This window comes from Sceloporus undulatus, chromosome 2 (genome assembly GCF_019175285.1).
Source record: "Sceloporus undulatus isolate JIND9_A2432 ecotype Alabama chromosome 2, SceUnd_v1.1, whole genome shotgun sequence".
NCBI classification, from domain to species: domain Eukaryota; kingdom Metazoa; phylum Chordata; class Lepidosauria; order Squamata; family Phrynosomatidae; genus Sceloporus; species Sceloporus undulatus.
Window position 1 is genome coordinate 163,113,349 of NC_056523.1, and position 18,461 is coordinate 163,131,809.

General features: G+C 41.4%; 1 protein-coding gene across 7 annotated transcripts in view; it reads right to left on the bottom strand.

The window, feature by feature from the left end:
• STXBP4 (syntaxin binding protein 4) overlaps positions 1-18,461 on the bottom strand; it is a 184,959-nt gene that overhangs the window by 89,871 nt on the left and 76,627 nt on the right. For all 7 annotated transcript variants that reach the window (XM_042447227.1, XM_042447228.1, XM_042447233.1 and 4 more), the window contains one exon: positions 9,449-9,625. In XM_042447227.1, the coding sequence (XP_042303161.1) occupies positions 9,449-9,625 (177 nt within the window). The remainder of the gene's footprint in view (positions 1-9,448; positions 9,626-18,461) is intronic.

The following is an 18,461-nucleotide window of genomic DNA, read 5'->3' on the forward strand; positions in this document are numbered from 1 at the left end:
GAAGAGGCAAGGCTTTTTTTTCCTCCTGCCTGGTCTCCGATGCTTGCATCGGGGCCAGGCAGGAGCTCTTGCCCAGGCAAGGCTTCCTTCCTCAGCGGGGGCCAGGCAGGGAAGGAGCCCTCGCCCAGGCTTCTTTGCTGCCTGGGCTCCGTTGCTGGCAGCGGGGGCCAGGCAGAGAAGGAGCCCTCGTCCAGGCTTCTTTGCTGCCTGGGATCCGTTGCTGGCAGCGGGGGCCAGGCAGGGAAGGAGCCCTCGCCCAGGCTTCTTTGCTGCCTGGGCTCCATTGCTGGCAGCGGGGGCCAGGCAGAGAAGGAGCCCTCGTCCAGGCTTCTTTGCTGCCTGGGATCCGTTGCTGGCAGCGGGGGCCAGGCAGGGAAGGAGCCCTCGCCCAGGCTTCTTTGCTGCCTGGGCTCCGTTGCTGGCAGCGGGGGCCAGGCAGGGAAGGAGCCCTTGCTGAGACAAGGCTTCTTTCCCTGCCTGGGCCCCGCTGCCAGGAATGGGGTGGGGTGAAACCCGGGACAAAGGGCAAACCAGGGCGGGACCGTGCAGACCCGCCCCAAACCGGGAAAGTCCCGCCCCCAGGCGGGATATGGCAAGCCTACCTTTGGAGAGAGGAGATATTTCTGCCCCTATTTTGGAAACAATGTCTCTAAGAAAAAACAAATATTTTTCACATCCAAAGTGAATGGCAGAAGTCACTGCTGTGGACAATATGCCAGTCCTCACCAGATCTCAGAGGGCCTCCTGCACCCCCAGGGGCCATGGGAAGGACAACTGTGCTATGTCTTCCACATGTGATTTTGGCCCAGTAGGGAAATTGTTTTGAAACCAGTAGCAGCCAGACACCACTTCTGGATCTGGGAGATTAAAAAATGGTGGGGGGGGGTATAGTGGAATTGTCCCACAATTCTGGTGTAGCCCTTTTAAGCTAAAAATGAGTGTGGGGAGCATAGTTAATAAATGGTGTAGAACACTTTAAATAAATAAATAAATAAAGTTGTGATATTATGATGTTGGAGAATTGCCTGGCCCTTGCTGTACACCTTTGGCTGTGGCTACTGGGGAAATCTGCTTAGGCATATGAAAATATACATTATGGAAGTAAAGAATTTGGCAGCAGAATGCTGTATACAATGGAATCTGTGCAGTTTCTCTCTGATATTATGTATGATAGGATGATGTCCTGCAGTCATATTTCCATTTTATGTAATCATAGAAGGATCATATACAAGTACTGTACATATTCATTCCCTGCAGCATGCTAATAATTCATCAATGAATTTACTTGCTCCCTACCCCACCCCCCACCCCCACCCCCAAAGAAAGAAAGAAAAAACAACCAGAAAATCATTGCGACTTCAGATAAAGTTACCACAATACTGGAATTATTAAAGGTGACTCATGCTCCCACAATCCAAGCTAATTTTATTCTGAGAGATTCTTTTTAAGAAGCTGAAAATGTTGCATGAATATTTCAGTATTTATACAATCAGCTCCATCTTTACTTCTGTGCCCAGTATATCAGCAGTACAGTGACCAAGGTATGTTTTACAATTGGGGTGGCTGGATCATACATGAAGTAGCTCCTGTAAACAGAGCATGCGCAAGACATTTTGCTTTCTGACATGAAGCAAATTCACTGAAGTCAAGCTGTATTCTGTCCAAAGCCAGGCAGGTCATTCTGGCACAAGTGGTAGAAGATCCCACAAGCATCCCCCTCCCCATCTTTGATATTAAAATAGGCAACTAAGGGGTGAAACAGGCAGGCAAAATAAGGCGGTTTCCAGGTGGGGTGTTTATATGACCCACACCTCCAAAGAGGGTGGAAACCCATCTGCTCTCTGGGGCTAAAAACTGGAGCAAAAAGAGGACTTGATACCCTGGCTTAGCTTGGAAAACGCACATCTTTGTGCCTGCGTATAAACAGTCTGACGTCAATGCAGGGCTATGACAAAGCAAAAAAGAAAAAAGGAAAAAGAAAGTTTGACAACACCAATGGATGTAATTACACCACAGACCAGACAGTCCTTGTGCCTAGTCCGGAAACTCCAATTGGTACAGAATATGGCAGCCAGGTTGGTCACAGGAACAGCAAGGAGTGACCATATAACACCAATACTGAAGTCACTCCACTGGCTGCCTATCAGTTTCTGGGCACAGTACAAGGTGTTGGTTATCACCTTTAAAGCCCTACATGGCTTGGGCCCAACCTCTCTAAGGGATGACCTGCTTCCATACAATCCGCCCCGTACACTCAGATCCTCTAGGAGGAATTTACTACAACCCTTAAAGACCAGGTTGACGGCGACCTCCCAGAGGATATTTTCTGCAACTGCTCCCAATTTATGAAATGGCCTGCCGGACGAGATCTGTCACATTAACAATCTAGAGAGCTTTAAAAAAGCCATTAAGACGGATCTCTTCCGGCAGGCCTTCCCGGAATAACATACTCGGCCACGGACAAGACTTCCCATCTAGTGACTCTGCCCATGATGATTTTTTTGATTAGTTGGTTTTTAATCTTATACTGTTTAATCTTGTTATAAGGGGGGGGTACTGTGTATATATGGTTGTATTTTAACTTGCTGTACGCCGCTTTGATTGCTTGGCAAAAAGCGGGATAGAAATTAAAAAATTATTATTATTATTATTATTATTATTGTTGTTGTTGTTGTTTTTGTTGTTGTTAACAGGGGGCATGGGGTGAAGGGAGCATATATGAGGGGCTTCCATCATTGTGCTTTGTCAATGTATCACTCACACACCGATGCCCTGTACCAATGGAAAATTGCATGTGCAAATTTGTGGCTGATCAAAGATGTGGCCATGCAATGGGATGGCATCTGGGTGAGGTACTTGAAGGTCGCAGGCAGTTTGTTTGTGTGAAGATATGGTGAGGAAGCAACAAAAAAAATGTTGCTTGATGCCGTACTGTGCAGTTTGACCCATGGGCATTTGGCCTGCCTTGGGAGTGAGCTGTCTGGACAGAGGGGTTTTGTCCTGCTTTTGAAAAATACAGGATTGAGCTGCTTTTTCCTGCCCATCTGCTCTGGTCTTATGTAGTCAATAATTTGCTGCTATTTCATGACACTCAAAGTCTGCTGCCTGAGGCAGCCATATCACTCTGCCTAATGATAGGGCTGGCCTTAACTCAAGAGCAAGTGAGACTCTTCATACTCTCCCAACTGTCCCAGTTATGCAGGAGCAATCCTGATCATTCCTCTGTCATCCCATTTTTCCAGCTGCTTTTAAAATGTCTCCATTTCTCTCTCTTTCTCCCACTTTTCTCATTTGTTCTCAGAATACTTCAGTTGCTGTAAACTGAGTTCAAAGTATAAAAATAGTCTGCTCCCAATTAATAGCACAGTGGAAAAGAGGAGATGGAATTTTTCCCTTCTTGGTAGGGTCAGTCAAAAGCACAACTGCTGGAATCTCTCCTAGCTTGTATGTTCTTCCTCAATGGTAATAATAATAATATAATAATATGCTTTATTTTTATACCGCTTTTCCTAGGTGATCAAAGCGGTTCACAAAATCAATAAAAATTAATACATCATAAAAACAACCTCACCAAAATCAATAAAAATCTAACAACATGCAATAAAGACAAGCAAGATGGTAACTTTTGCCACCTTGACCATACTCAGCCATATGTGATTCTTGGCCATATGTACCTCAGTTTTCACCTGTGAAATGCTGGAGAGTACAGATTACCATTGAACTTCCCCCCCCCCTCTCTTTGCTCACATGCAGTTCCTCATAGTTACATATTAAGAATGGACTGTGTTTGCTTTTCCCTATAAATGCTTATGATCACCTGCTCATTTCTAGAGGAGAAAGTAAAATACAGCTGGACCTCTATGTCCACAGATTCTTTATCCACATATTCAATACTCCACAGCTTGAAAAATTCCTAAAATACATAAAATTCAAAACGCAAACCTTGATTTTGCTATTTGAGACACCATTTTATTATGCCATTGTATATAATGAGACTTGGACATCCACAGATTTTGGTACCCATGACAGGTCCTGGAACCAAATCCCAGTTGATACCAAGGGCCCACCATATTTACAATAAAGGATCATGTTCATATGCCCCTAGACATAAATGATGCTACTTGAACTTGTGATCTTGGTTGATACAGCTACCCTGTTTTGGTCCCACAGAAGTAAATGGCACCTACTGATTTCTGTGGGTGAAATTAACCACTTGTAAGTATGGAAAGCTCTCTAGGAGGGCAAATTAAAATCGCAAATATGGTGCGATCACCAAAGCAAAGATTTTTCACACTTGGGCCCTTTTCACACAACATAATTATAGTTGTATTATTTCATTTTTAATTGCCATGGTTTCATGCTATGGAAGCTTGGGATATGCAGTTGAGGGAGAGGCATTTAGTATTCTCAGCCAAGGAGCTGCTCTGGTACCTCTGACCAAACGACAAAACCCCCAGGATTGCATAGCATGCAGCCATGGAAATTACACGTAGAATCATTGTGCTATAACTGTGTAGTGAAAAAAGATACTTAGGGCTGAAACAGATGACCCTGATCAGGATGGTTTGGAGCTGCCCCATTTAGGATGGATCGGGGCTAAGGCAAACAGAAACGTGGCCCTAATCCAGCCAGCATCTGCCCGAGATAGGAACAGAAAAAATCTCCTATTTGGGATGGAAAAAAGCTGCCCATTTGCTGCTAGAGCTGGCTTTTCGTGGGCTCCAGAGCAAGTGGCATCACCGTGTCACCCAGAGGCTGATTGGCGTATAATTGCCAGTGCAGCTTCTGGGCAACTTGGGGTTGTGGCGCATCTAAACCTCACACACCCAAGCCAGCTAAAAGGTGGCATTACTGGGCTGTCTGTTTCAGCCCTCAATTAAAATGAATAACTCCACATGAAGAAAAGAGTGAATCAAAAAGTACGTGTTTCTGTTCTAAAGCTTCAAAAGAGGAAATAGATGGGGATAGTCTGGTATGAATGGTAAGAACTGTGAATCTCTGAACTGAGAGGTTTGGGGGGGGGAATATCCTCCAGTCAGGTTTTCAACTAGAAGCAAAAGCATGCTATATTGTAGGTAATGTGTGTGTATGTGTGTGCATGTGAAAATGGAAATCAAAATCACTCATGTCAGCAACTTTATCTGCTTTAGGTGGACCCATCTAACAACAATAGCAACAATAATAAACTATAGTTGAAGTTTAAGACAGGAAGACATTAGAAAGTCCTATTCATTTAAAAAAAACAAACCCTGACAACCAGGAACTGTATATGCATACACAATCTACCGTTTTCTTTGGCATATCTACTGCCATTCACATCATCAGTACGTCTGGTTGACTGGAAAGTTTCATTTCCTCAAAAGGGAAATTATAAGCTTATTTAGGAACAGGTTTCTATAAGTAGGCAAGCATCTACTGCAGTTTTCCCTCAGCATAATTTTTCTCTCCTTAATACCATAACAGCAAACTAATGAGGAGCATAGATCCTTCCTCTATCCATTACCTTAACAATCAAGAAGACCAATATTATTTTATATAAACTGATGGTTGCATAAATTGATCCCTTGTGATTTTAATTAAATGTTTTACGGTTTTATTGGTGTTTCATTGTTTTATAATTTCCTTTTATTGTTATGTTCTGGATTTTAACACTGTAACATAGGAGATTGCGTTAGAATTTCTTACAGAGAAAATAAATATAAAATGCCATGAATGATAACAAATAAAAGGAGGGAGGGTTCAAAGCTACAAATTCAAGTTCACCTGTGCCCTGCATTTATGTAATTACGGACACATATGCTTTCAGGAACTTACTGTGTTACTATCTTAGAAAATCCAAACATGAGGCCTTTTCAACATTACATGGATCAATATTCGACATCAAAAACTTAGTTAAGTATACTAATAAGTAATTTCTCCTGGCCTGACCCCCTTCCCAAACCTGATGGAAATGCCATGCATCCATGTTCTGATCACTGGCAGAATGGGCCTCTTTCTCCCTCTGCAGTTGATGCCTGGCAAAGTAGTTGGTTGGGGACAGTTACAATCATTGCAATAGTGTCACAACTGTGATTAAGTAGCAATTATTAATACAGAACAAGAATTAAAAAGCTGCTGTAGAATACTGGCATTAGAATGGCCAAAAGCATTTGCATTGTTTTTTATAGGGAACCATTTTCAAAGAATGTCTTTGGTTCTATTTGTGTTCTAAAGTAAATAAGACTCACTTTTCAAAAATCATCTCCTGTAGGTAGGGTTGCCATAAGTCAGGACCTCCAAACCGGGACAAATGTAGGACAACATTTTCAAATGTAGGACAGTTTTTTTTTAAGCAGATCCAAGCCTCTCCCTCCCAGCTTCACTTTCCTTCCCCCCCAACCCTTCAGGGGAGAGGAAATCCCCAGAAAGGAGAAGCCTGGGCAGCGGAGGACAAGCCTAGACTGAGATGCAGGCTCCTGAGAGGCTTGTGTGCTCGGCCCAGGCCTGTCCTCTGAGGCCACTCTCCTCCTCCCAGACCTCCCCTTTCCTCCAAAGGGCTCTTGGGAGCTTTTTAAAGGGAAAGGAAGGGAGGCAGGAAAGGAGAGGAGAGACCTGGGCACTAGCCCCGTCCTGCTCTTCCCAGACCTCCCCTTTCCTCCAAAGGGGTCTTTGGAGCTCTTTAAAGGGAAAAGAAGGGAAAGGAGCAGGGAAGGAGAGGACTTGGTGGCTGCGGAGGACAGCCCCAAGCCTCTCCTCAGCGACTTCATTTTCCTCAGGCCAAAGGGAGAAGCCTGACCCAAGCAGGGAAGGTAAGTAGGGAACTAGGGAGGGAAGGAGGGAGGGAGGAGGCAAGGCGAGGGACTTTTGTCCCCTATCCGACGTCCCATGCTTCTTCACCGAGACTCTACTGTACATAGAAAGTGCACTTTTGGGGGGGACCTTTGAAAATGGGCACCCACCTCCTCCTCCTCCTCGCCATGCACTAAGAAAGGGCGCTTTTCGCTCCCCCTGGCTGGCCCAGAGTCTCACTACTCCTCCTCCTCCTCCTCCTCCTGTTCCAAGGGTCCACCTCCTCCTTGAGGCTGGCCAATGGCAGAGTGGGGCTGGAAACAGCTCCACTCCAGCTGCTCTGCCATTGGCCAGCCAGCCTCAAGGGGATGAGTGTTCCCTTTAGGCGCGATGGCTGCCGGCCGGGCCCAAACCCAGGATTTAGAATGAACTGGACCGTGACCGTGCCAAACCGCAGAAACCGTTACAAGCACGGGTGCAGTCAGGTTATGGCATCCCTACCCGTAGGGATGTTAACAGTTGACTATTTCATTTCTACTGTTTTCTCCCTGCTCCAGAGAAATGAATAGTCCTGCACAGTTCTTACCTGATATTCTAAAATCCTGAAGTGTTTCAGGAAACTCTGTTCTCTGTGCAATATTTTTTGGTGTAAGATATTTTGTTGTGCAAGAAAACAACAATATTGCATGAAAAGTATTTTTTATGCATATCCCCACAATCTTCAGCAAAAAAAATACCTCACGTGTATTTCTGTGCACAATCTTTCCCCAAAATATTTCAGAATGTGTAAAAATACTGTGTAAAAATGGTGTAAAATTCTTTCCACCGTACTGTACTTCTTGACTTGGTTTCCTGGATATCGGAATCTCTCTCTCTCTCTCTCTCTTTTGGCCAGGAAGCAAATAATTGGGGAATATTCTTTCCAACCTTAGTCTCCAGACAGTAATCCTCCAGCTAGCAGTAGCTTGCCACACAACCTGAACTAATGACCAGTTTCCACTGTACCACTGGCACCATTAACCATCTGTGGTTTCTGGTTATGATGCATGTATGTTCATGCACAGTACCTCACATAAATATGTATTAAAAATACAATTGTTTTCTTCTGTCAGGTTGTGTGTGTGTGTTTCTCCTTCTGTTAGCCAAATATAAATATCATGAATGAATGAAAAACACCCAATGAACTTTGTATATAATCCAGAAATCATATCTAGGAGTAGCCATGTTGGCCATGTACCAAAGTACAATAACTTCCAATCTCAACAAAACAGTGATAGCTTTATTGGATCAATCAAAAGGCAAAAAATACATGTCACAAGCTTTTGAAGCTCCACTGGTTTCTTCATCAGGCAAAGATGTTAAAAATCATTTAGGAGAAAAAAAATATGATGATGTTGCAAGATGTGGCTGTAGGCCGGCCACTCCTCCTTCTGGCCATGTGGGTACTCCAGGAAATAAATTTTAAGCTCTATTAGCAAGACAAAAAGAGATAATCCTAGGATCTCAAGAGAAGAATCTCTTTTTGTCTTGCTAATAGAACTTAAATTTTATTTCCTGGAGTACTCATGTTGCCAAAGGAGGAGGGGCTGTCCTGCATGTACATACCTCCAATTCCACCTGAACTGAGAACAGCTATATCTTGACAAAATGCAGGTTTGTGACAAACATCATTACATTTCCCCCCTCTCATATGATTTTTAACATCTTTGCCCAATAAAGAAGTCAGTAAAGCTTTAAAAGCTTCCAATATGTATTTTTTCCCATTTTGGTTGGCCCCATAAAGGCATCACTGTTTTGTTTATTTTGGATGTTGTTGTATATAATCCAACTTTCCAATTAGCTATAAGAAATCATTCTGATAATGGCAGCAGTAATCTTATTTCTGGAAATGAGAATGTGTGTACTGTTAAATATTTTGCTGAGTCTGAAATTTGGCATCTGAAGGCTACTGAGTTACACAGAAAATGTTTAGGCACACTGACATCGTGCATCTTTCATAATTAAATAAAACAGAATTAATATAACAAACATGTAATTTATACATCTTCCCATTATTTGTGGGTCTTTAGATATGTCATTGTTGAGTATAGCAAATAGCTATTACAGGCTGAACTAACTTCAAGGGGGAAAAAAGGCCAGAATATGAAAATGCTTGAAAACCATGTAAAAGAGCTGTACAGTACAATTCTATGTAATTCTATCTAGAGTTGGATGGTCCCTCTGAGCTCAGTGGGGCTCATTTTCAGCCTTAGAGTTCTGAGATTCAGAACTACAAGCTTTGTTTCTAACTTTTTTGAAAACTCTGTCAAACCATAACAATTAGTGTTTTTAATAAAACATAATAGTTAAAACAAAAAGAGGAGAACAATTCACCATATGATATGTTCCATAACATTTACGCTTGAGCTGTGCCACATTGACCAGTGATCCAAACTAAGTCATGCTTTGTGTTTTCCCAAGAAAAAGAGATCTCTGAGGAAGAGAACGTTCATAGCCTGCATGTTGCCTCCACCCCCACCCTTCGTCTTCACAACAAATCATGCTGGCTATTGAATAATACAAGAAAAATAATACAAGTGACCTACTTTAGGGGAACAAATGAAAGAAAAATGAAAAACAGGATACATGACAACAGTATGGAAACCATGGAAACCCTATGAGATACGACTGAGGTGCTTACTTTATTTTGGCCACAATGGTCGTCAATCTGAGCCTTCAACTCAGAGATTTCTCTCTCTAGCAGACTGATTACTTCTTCATAGTCCATTTCCATTCCGCAAGCTTGCTTTTGTGCAGCTTCTGCAAGATGGATTCTGCTTCGCAAGGTTCTCGTCTCTTCCACAGATGCCTTTGCTTCCTACAGAAAACCAAATTCTGTTTTAAAGAGATACGGCCCAATAAAATCAAACGTGCTGCCCAACAGAACCAAATTCTTTTTAAAAACCGTTAATTCAGCTTCTGAATGTGTCAAAAACAGAAACAGTATTTCTATTTTATCATTTAGGAAATGTTATAGAAGAAAGGTGTTTGGTTGCTGTCGTTGCTTTTAGTATTGCCTACCCTATGAGTGATCCTGAGGAGAAAAGTTGCAAATATTTGCATAGTTTTGCCCTGACTGTCTCCAATCAAACTAACAGATATTGGAGATCCCGAAGAAACTGTGGAGACCCCATACTGAGCTCTGAGCCATAACTGAGCGTCAACTCCCCAAAATTCTGTAATCCTAATCCTAACTATCATTCAGTAACAAGTGTCTTAATTTGATGCCTGAAATATCAAAGGCCAAATGTTCAATCAGGACAATTTAATACAAGCTTAGGGAGAGAATACAGCACAGAAGAGAAAAAAAGCTGCAATATGTCAGCTCAGACCAGGGGATAGCAACCTAGTATCCACTAGATGTTTATGGATACAGCATCCAGATTCCCATAATCTTTGGCTAGAAGCCATGCTGGCTAGGGTTTATAGATGTTAACATGTAAAATAACTGCTGGACATGCGGTTGCTCAGCTAGACCTGAGCCATAGGCCAGTGCACAGAGCTGAAAATGTACTTTACAAGCCAAAACAACTGGAGAATAGAAGAATGAAACAGCACATGACATATCCACAATTCCAATCACTGAAGAAAAGGATCCCAGAAGGGGGATGCAATAATTTGGTGTTTACCTCTTGAGTTCATAGGATTCTGAACATCTAGCACATGTGTCCTTCTGGACCACAGCAGACGTTATTGTTGGTTTTGTTTTTTTTAAATAAATGTGAGCGATCTAAATTTGTGTGTTTTGAGTCATGAATACTGGGAAAGGTTCTAAACTGGTTTAGATATGTGAAGGATCAAGAAAAAACCTGAAAAAAATTGAGCCCCACACCCCCAAAGGCGTTTTTTCTCAGAAAAATTGAAAACTGAAAACCCAACAGGTTCCTTGTAGTTCAGGTATTGCTTAGAGTTTAGAACCTGGTAACTCCATTTGTAACAAATAATAATAATAATAATAATAATAATAATAATTCAATTTGCAATTTTCTGGGGGAAAACACTGTACTTTAAATATATCAAACATGATAATTTTATGCCAAACCATACATACATAGTGGCTCAGATTATATATTGTCACACTTAACTACAATGATGGAGTTCGGTCACTGTAGTTACATCTCAAGCCACCCCCGCCTCCAAAGCATACTTTGTCAACCCTGCAAAAATGAAAGCAAACAGTTTCCAAGGCATGGCAAACTGGAAAATGACTGCAGTGCTCCCCCCCCCCCAGTTGTAGGGCACATTGAGAACAGGCAGCTGGAGATACTTCTCAGAGTCCTATTGCAACTGGGCCAGCCAAAAAAAGCAGTAGCAGAATATGCCACAAACCATCCTGGGCATAAAATACTGTTTGAAAACACTGGCGTTCTGGACCATGCCAACCACTACCATGTCAGGATGCACAGGGAAGCCACTGAAATCCACAAACAGCTGGATAATTTCAACCGGAAAGAAGAAACCCTTAAAGTGAACAAAATTTGGCTACCAGTCCTGAGGAATAGCAAAATAAGGACTCAGCAAATGCAAATGGGAAACCATTCAGAGTCAGGGGCTTTCCCAGCAGATAATGATCACCAATTAGCAGACATTAATCCTCGTTTGCATTAGCCTCCCAGCCTGAGGCCAGCCATCAGCACAGAACAATACACATGCAAATCACTCCTGCATTCCCAGGCTCACACAGTATATATACACCCAATTTTTCCAGGCGAAGCATTCTCTGAAGATGCCAGCCACAGATGCTGGCGAAACGTCAGGAAGAAACTTTTCTGGAACATGGCCACATAACCCGAAAAACCCACAAAAAACTATGAATGCCAGCCATTAAAGCCTCCTATTGCAACTGCCTGTCTCAATAAATCCTATGACCAGGAAGTCCTGGAGATGTCATTTCCTAGTGCATCAGTTTGCAGATCCCTAAAAGCCTTTCAGTGGAGGTGCTGCCAGACTGAAAAGGTACATTTTTGAGGTCATGTTTGGTCACAAACAACTATAAATGTGAATCCACAGCAGTTACAAGATTGTTAAATCCAGTTCACAATCTCGTAACTGTGAGCTGTTACATTTTATGTTCATAAAGTACCAAAGGGACTTTCAATCTGTAAAGATGCCAATATTGCATTTTTTCCAATGCAATATTTTTTGGAGGGGGAAAAATCAATTTTTCCCTTCAAAAGACTTTTCCCATGAATTCAAAATTTCCAGGAATTTTACACCTCTGCACAGAAATCCAAAGTATTTTATTTTAAAAATATTATTTCCATTTTGTCTTCTTTTGTATTACTAGAACTATAAATCTCCCCATTGCACTGCTTGACGGCATACAATACAGCCGCTTACCTAGCTGAAGGCAAAGAGGACAAAGTCAATGACTAGGGAAGAAACCACCTAGGTTTTCAATGCCACAGTCCCTCAAGGAAAATTAAGGAATAATATAAAATGTAATAAATCAATAAAATGCTGTTGTATTGAACAGACTGAGCCACTCCTAAAAAAAAAAAAAAACCATTTCTTATTCCAAGCTTCAGTCCCTGAAACTTCTAGAGAAAATGACCTAAGAGGAGGAAGGCATAAAGAGAGCAAAACATATGTAAGATATGGATTGACTAAAGTAATGTTTACTAGAGTCACAAGCACAAAACCCCCTGCATTATAAACCTTCAAATTAAGGCAGCTACATTATTTCACAGTTACACATTGAACAGTGCAACAAAAATAGTTATGAAAAGTAGAACTCTCAAATAGTGGTAATTCCCATATAAATCCTGGAAGCACTGAGTTCTCTTTAAAGTATTCACTGTTTAAAGAATGCCTTGATTTTGAACTATTTAATATATATCCTTGTTAAGAAATAATACCTCTGACCTTGATGACATGAATGGGGTGGTGCAATTTAAAAAGCCATCCCAAAAGGAAGGAGTCTAAAGGGCAGCCTTTGCCAATGTTGGAGCCTCCTCTGATCTATCCAGTCCTGTAGAGCTTTTTCTGTTGGGGTGGAAATGTGATGATGGGGGATCCCACTGTTTGTTTCTTTCTGGAAAAGGGGGACTTTTTCCTAAAAACAGTATGAAGGAATCTATTTAGAGCAGCTCCACAGATGGACTAAACCAGAGCATCTCAAGCTATATGACATGGAGGACCAGCTATTGTTTATTTCAATGTGCTAGGCACTAGTATTATATTTAAGCCCATCAGCAACAATTCTTTTGTTCTTTCCTGGAAACTTCTCATGCACCAATAGTTGATTATGTGTGAACCAACACTGGTGACCACCATTTTGGGTGGCATAGAACTAAACAACTTTGTACCCGCTGTTGGATACAGTGGATGCACATCCTTTCAAGCTAAACTCTAGTTGTATACAAAAAGTATAACTGAACATATTTCCAACTCTCTTCTTCCTGAAGCAGCCTTTTAAAATTAGAACACATTCTACAAAAGCACTCATTCTGATGCTTAGCCCATTGAAGTGAAAAAAATATTCACAACGAGGGGACCTTGACAACAAAATCTGGAAAACTGGCAAGGACATTGCACTCTCACTCAAAAACAGAAAAATATTTACAAAATACAGCAAATTATATGGTTGGAAGTCAATGAAGCCAATCAATGATGCCATTAACAAGATGGCTATTTTTGTTCTGTTTTGTGTGGTCTGTGAAGTCTCTAATCAAGAGGAGCTGAATACCATGTGAATTTATTAATTGCCTTCCAGCCCACTCTATTCAGAATCTCACAACTGGTAAAACAAGAGTTCTGTGGGCTCTACAGACTGCAGTAAGCCTCTAAAGCAGGAGTGAGTAATTTGAAGTCCCCCAGTTGTTGTTGGACTGTAGTTCTCTATCCAGGGCTTATGTGAGATGAAGTCCAGTTCAAGGGGGGGGGGGGCACATGAATTAATTAATCATTTCTGCACAATGCTGGAATCTATTCAATGGAGGCATGTATTTGTTTATTTTTGCCCATTATCACAATCTAGGCATCTCTTTGTTATGGAATGATGGTATTCTAAGCATTATATTTGTTCCTTAGAGGAAGAAAAAGATGAAGTTGCTTCATATTGAGATATGCTGCTATCAGCATCATCACCGTCTGACTGAATTGTTGCTATATATGTATGGTATTCACCTTGAGGAAGCAGAACTGAAGCTGAGATTTCAAGACACTTCACTTTTTATTACAAGTACAATAATGTACAGTCAGCCCTTCTTATACACGGATTTTTTATACACGGATTCAAGCATACACGGTTTGAAAATGTTCCAAAAAAGTATAAATTTACCTTGATGTTCCATTTTTTATTAGGGACACCATTTTGCTATGTCATTATATTTAATGGAACTTGAGCATACACGGATTTTGTTATACACGGGGGATCTTGGAACCAAACCCCAGCGTATAACAAGGGTCCACTGTATACCACCTTTTTACGGCAGTCCAGTTAGGGAATGAGAATCTTAGCCAGGGAAGTGACAGTCTCTAAGCCTCATTAGAAAGATGTGTGTTGTTTTAATTCAACCCTGTTTTCTTTGACACTAATGACAGTTAACTCTGCTCACCCACAGCCAGCTCCAAAAATAACATATGTTCACCCTTATTATGGACATGCTGGGGATTTTGCTATTCTAAAGTCTGTTCTGAGCAAGAAAAAACTACCCATTTATCCCTAAAGGCTATCAGAGCACCAACAACAGTGGACCAACAGTTTCTGCTACTATGAGAAGCTCTTCAGTGATAGAGCAACATCTCCGTCCATGGACTTCCCTCTCTGCTTACAGAGAAAGGAAGAAATAGAGAGAGAGCAAGAAAGAAAGGAAGTAAGAAAGATCCACTTTATCCTATGGCAGGGTATAACAATATCTTATTTACCAGAGCAGTGGGCCACATGCAGCCCTTTGGGGTTTGAGTGGGGTTACTGAGAATCCCACTGACCACCTGAGCCCTTGTACCCCCCCCCCCCCCCCACACACACACATATTCTTCTGTAACTCTACCTCCATGTGGTTTTAGACAGCTAGGCAATTTCAAAATGCTGTTTTAGTTCCAGCTCCATCCCAAATCAGCAGACATCCACCCCAAAATGACCCCCAAAGGCAACCAGGATTGATGCAAAATTACCCAAAATGGTAGGCCTGATTGCATACTTCTCCCTGGAGTGGCCAAACATTACTTGGTGCAGATCTCTGACCTCTGAGGTGTGCCCATTCTGTTCTATGATCCCAGGGACATCTCCATGTACCTGCTGGACCATAGGACTATAGTCTAAATTGCAGGCTGGCAAACATATTAAGGATTTTTTTTTAAAATGTAAAAACATTAGAAAGATTACCAAGCTTCTAGGCTTTCTCCCTCAATAATAAAACCCTGTTCCTAATTTTGCTTACACCCCTAGCCTGACAAAGCAGGAATGTGTATTATTATGATTAGTTAAGCTAGGCAGACAGGAGAGAAGACAAGGGAGGGACTGTAGCACACATGCTTAGCACACAATAGGGGTCAGGTTCAATTCCTGGCATTTCTAAGCCAGGCTGAAGAACAACCTTCCCTGAAATTCTGGAAAGCCACTGCCATCTAAGACAGCATCCAACATTTCTCAGGTGAAAAGGGCAAAGAAGAAAGATAAAAATTAAATGACCTTGCCACACTGTTTACACATCACAATTCTCTTCCTACACATATCATCTTCCTGTGTGACTGCTAAATTATTCAGCACAGACCTCCAGACGGAGCATTACTGAGAGTGTTTTTTCGAACAAGAAATGTGCTATCTTAATGAGACTGTAAACATGTCCTAAAAATGTGACATGTCATATCCACACTTCCTTGAAGGTAGAGCTCAATTATGCTTATTTACCTGGAGAGAAGAGTGAAAAATTGCATCTAAAAATCATACTAGTGTTGGGTCTTAAAAACCATCTTGATGCTATATTAAATAACAAACATGCAGTTTGCCTAAGAATAAAGGCTAATGTCTGTTTGAATGTATCTATCTCTAAACCTGCCCAAAGAAACTGAAGCCTTTCCAGATGGAGCAGATGTTGCAATAAAACATCTCTTTTTTACTTCTACCACCAGATGGGCTACACTATGGATACCTCACCTGTTTTAGAAGCTGCATTGTGTTTCTCTATTTCTACCTGCTTCGAATTGTGAATTTGCCTTTTCCTCCCCTTCAAGAAAGCTGGCACCCCCAGCTGTGGCTGCAAACTGTATCTGTACCACTTGATGGTAGCTTTTCAGCTGTAAGGATAGGTTCTAGTACTCTACTGCTGTGATTGGGATCTGTATTCTTCTTGTCTGTTGTCAGATCTCCATCAGAATTCCAGTCCTCACTGAGGCAGCAAAGCTATGCCTTGCCCCTTAAATACTGCCGTAGAGCTACACACCCCAGGAGTAGGCAGGGGGTGATTTTGCTCACAAGTATTTACCCAAATTCATTCTTAAGTACTGCTTTATTTTTGTTTGTTTAATTGTCAGCAAAAAAAAAAAAAAAAAAAGAATTCAAAGATATAGTCTGTAGAATCAGTATGTAGAGAGATCTTGTAGCACCTTTGAGACTAACTGAAAGAATGAAGTTGTCAGCATGAGGTTTCATAGACTTACATCTATAAAAGCTCATGCTGCCAACTTCTTTCTTTCAATTAGTCTCACAGTAAAAAAGGAGAGTCTTATGTATCATTTTCTACTGGAAATGCAGCATACACGTACATAACACTTCCATAAACAAAGATCCATGGGTATATAAGAAAGAAAACACACACACTGTAATGATGGAAAGTGAGGTGTATTTTATTATTACCAGAGTATTATGTCCATACCACACAATATCAGGTTATTACGTCAGAGTATGTCTGCTGCCTGGTCTGGGGAGAAAAAAATTCTGTTCTCATGGGGTAAGAATCCCTTTCATGCCCCTCTTTATATATTACAATATAATTCTCTCCCCAACCCAACTCTGTACCTAGGTATTAATTGTATTTCTTAGTGGTTTGAATGTTGGACTACAACTCTGGGGGACCTTTGGCAAGTCACATGCTCTCAGCCTCAGGGGAAGCCAATGGCAAACCTCCTCTGAACAAATCTTGCCAAGAAATCCCCATGATGGAGTTGTCTTAGGATCACAATAAGTTGGAAATGACTAGAAACTACACAACAATAACATAAATTCTAAAGAGCTTTCATATAGCTTTAGGAAATTAGGATGTAAAAAGCACCTCAGGTGTTTTAGTTGATGTTAATATGTACAGAAAATCCCATTTAGGTCTCTTCAGAAGTCCCATTGAGCTCAGTGGTGTTTCAACTCAGGTAAATGGGAACAAAAGTGCAGCCTGAAAATCTGAACCTATTCATGAAGACAAAACCTCCATTTTTTCCACCTTAAAGATGCCTAGTGGCTGGTTCCCTTGCACAAATTGATAAGTGTTTCTGAAAGCTCTCTCTTATGCCTTTAGCCTCCAGGTAACATTTTCAGATGGTAGAAATTTTTAAATATTTTCTATTTATTAAAAAGGAACAAAAGGTTACAGTGGGCCAAATGTAATGGTCCATGCCTTTTAATGACCTGGCTTAAACAAGTCTCTGTTAAACACACACACAAACACACACACACACACACACACACACACTTTACAAGTTTCTATTTGCACAGTTTTAAAAAATGTTTAATATATAGCAGACATCGTAAATCTGTAGTTACTGTACCTATATTATAATAGCACTGAATTTATTCCACAGACATTTTTGAATCTTTTTCAAGTGCAGGGTCTGGTTAAGGCAGGTTAAGCCGTTGGCTAATTACCATGTTTCATGACTATTTCAGGTCATCACAAAGTTGAATTTTCAATTACAGAGAAAACACTTAAAAAAAAGGGGGGGGGTTGGTAAAAGGTTAAAGCAAATGGAAGATGAAAGGTAGTCACTGTAGCATTAAGAATGGCCTGCTTAAAAACTGACACTGAATGGGGAAAATACAGAATAAACTACTGCTGATACAAAGTACTGGTTTGTTGGAACTATTATGTATCACTTCAACTTGTTAACTGTCATGAAGCTGGCTTTGACTTATGGCAGCCCTATGAATGAGAGACCTCCAAGAGTCACAGGCTTGCTTAGGTTTTGCAAACTCAGGGCTGTGGCCTCCTTTATTAAGCCAATCCCCGTAATCATGTCTTCCTCTATTCCTGCTGCCTTCCACTTTGCTGACTATTGGCCAGATGCAGATTAGGAGAAACGGGCGGATCACTGCCATAGCAACCACACTACCGCGACAACAATCCGCTCTGAAATGGAGCTCATTTCCCACGATGCCGGCAAGGTGCCATTTGCGCCCTCGGGCATCACGGTGACGTGTCTTGTGCACCATCTGGATCTCAAGATGGCGCCGCCCATACTTACTAGGGTTCAAGAGCGTGCAGTTGCTGCATGCTCCTGAACCCTAGTATTATCATATTTTCTAATGAAATGGAAAAAGGGGGAAATCACAAAAAAGGAATTCAAAGAAATAGCAGGCATGTGAGGGGTAAAGTCAGAAAAGCTAAAGCGCAGAATGAACTCAGGCTGCTAGAGAGTTAAAAAGAATAAAAAGGGCTTTTTTGGATATGTCCACAGCAAAAAGGAAGAAGAAGAAATGGTAGGGCCACTGCATGCAGAAGATG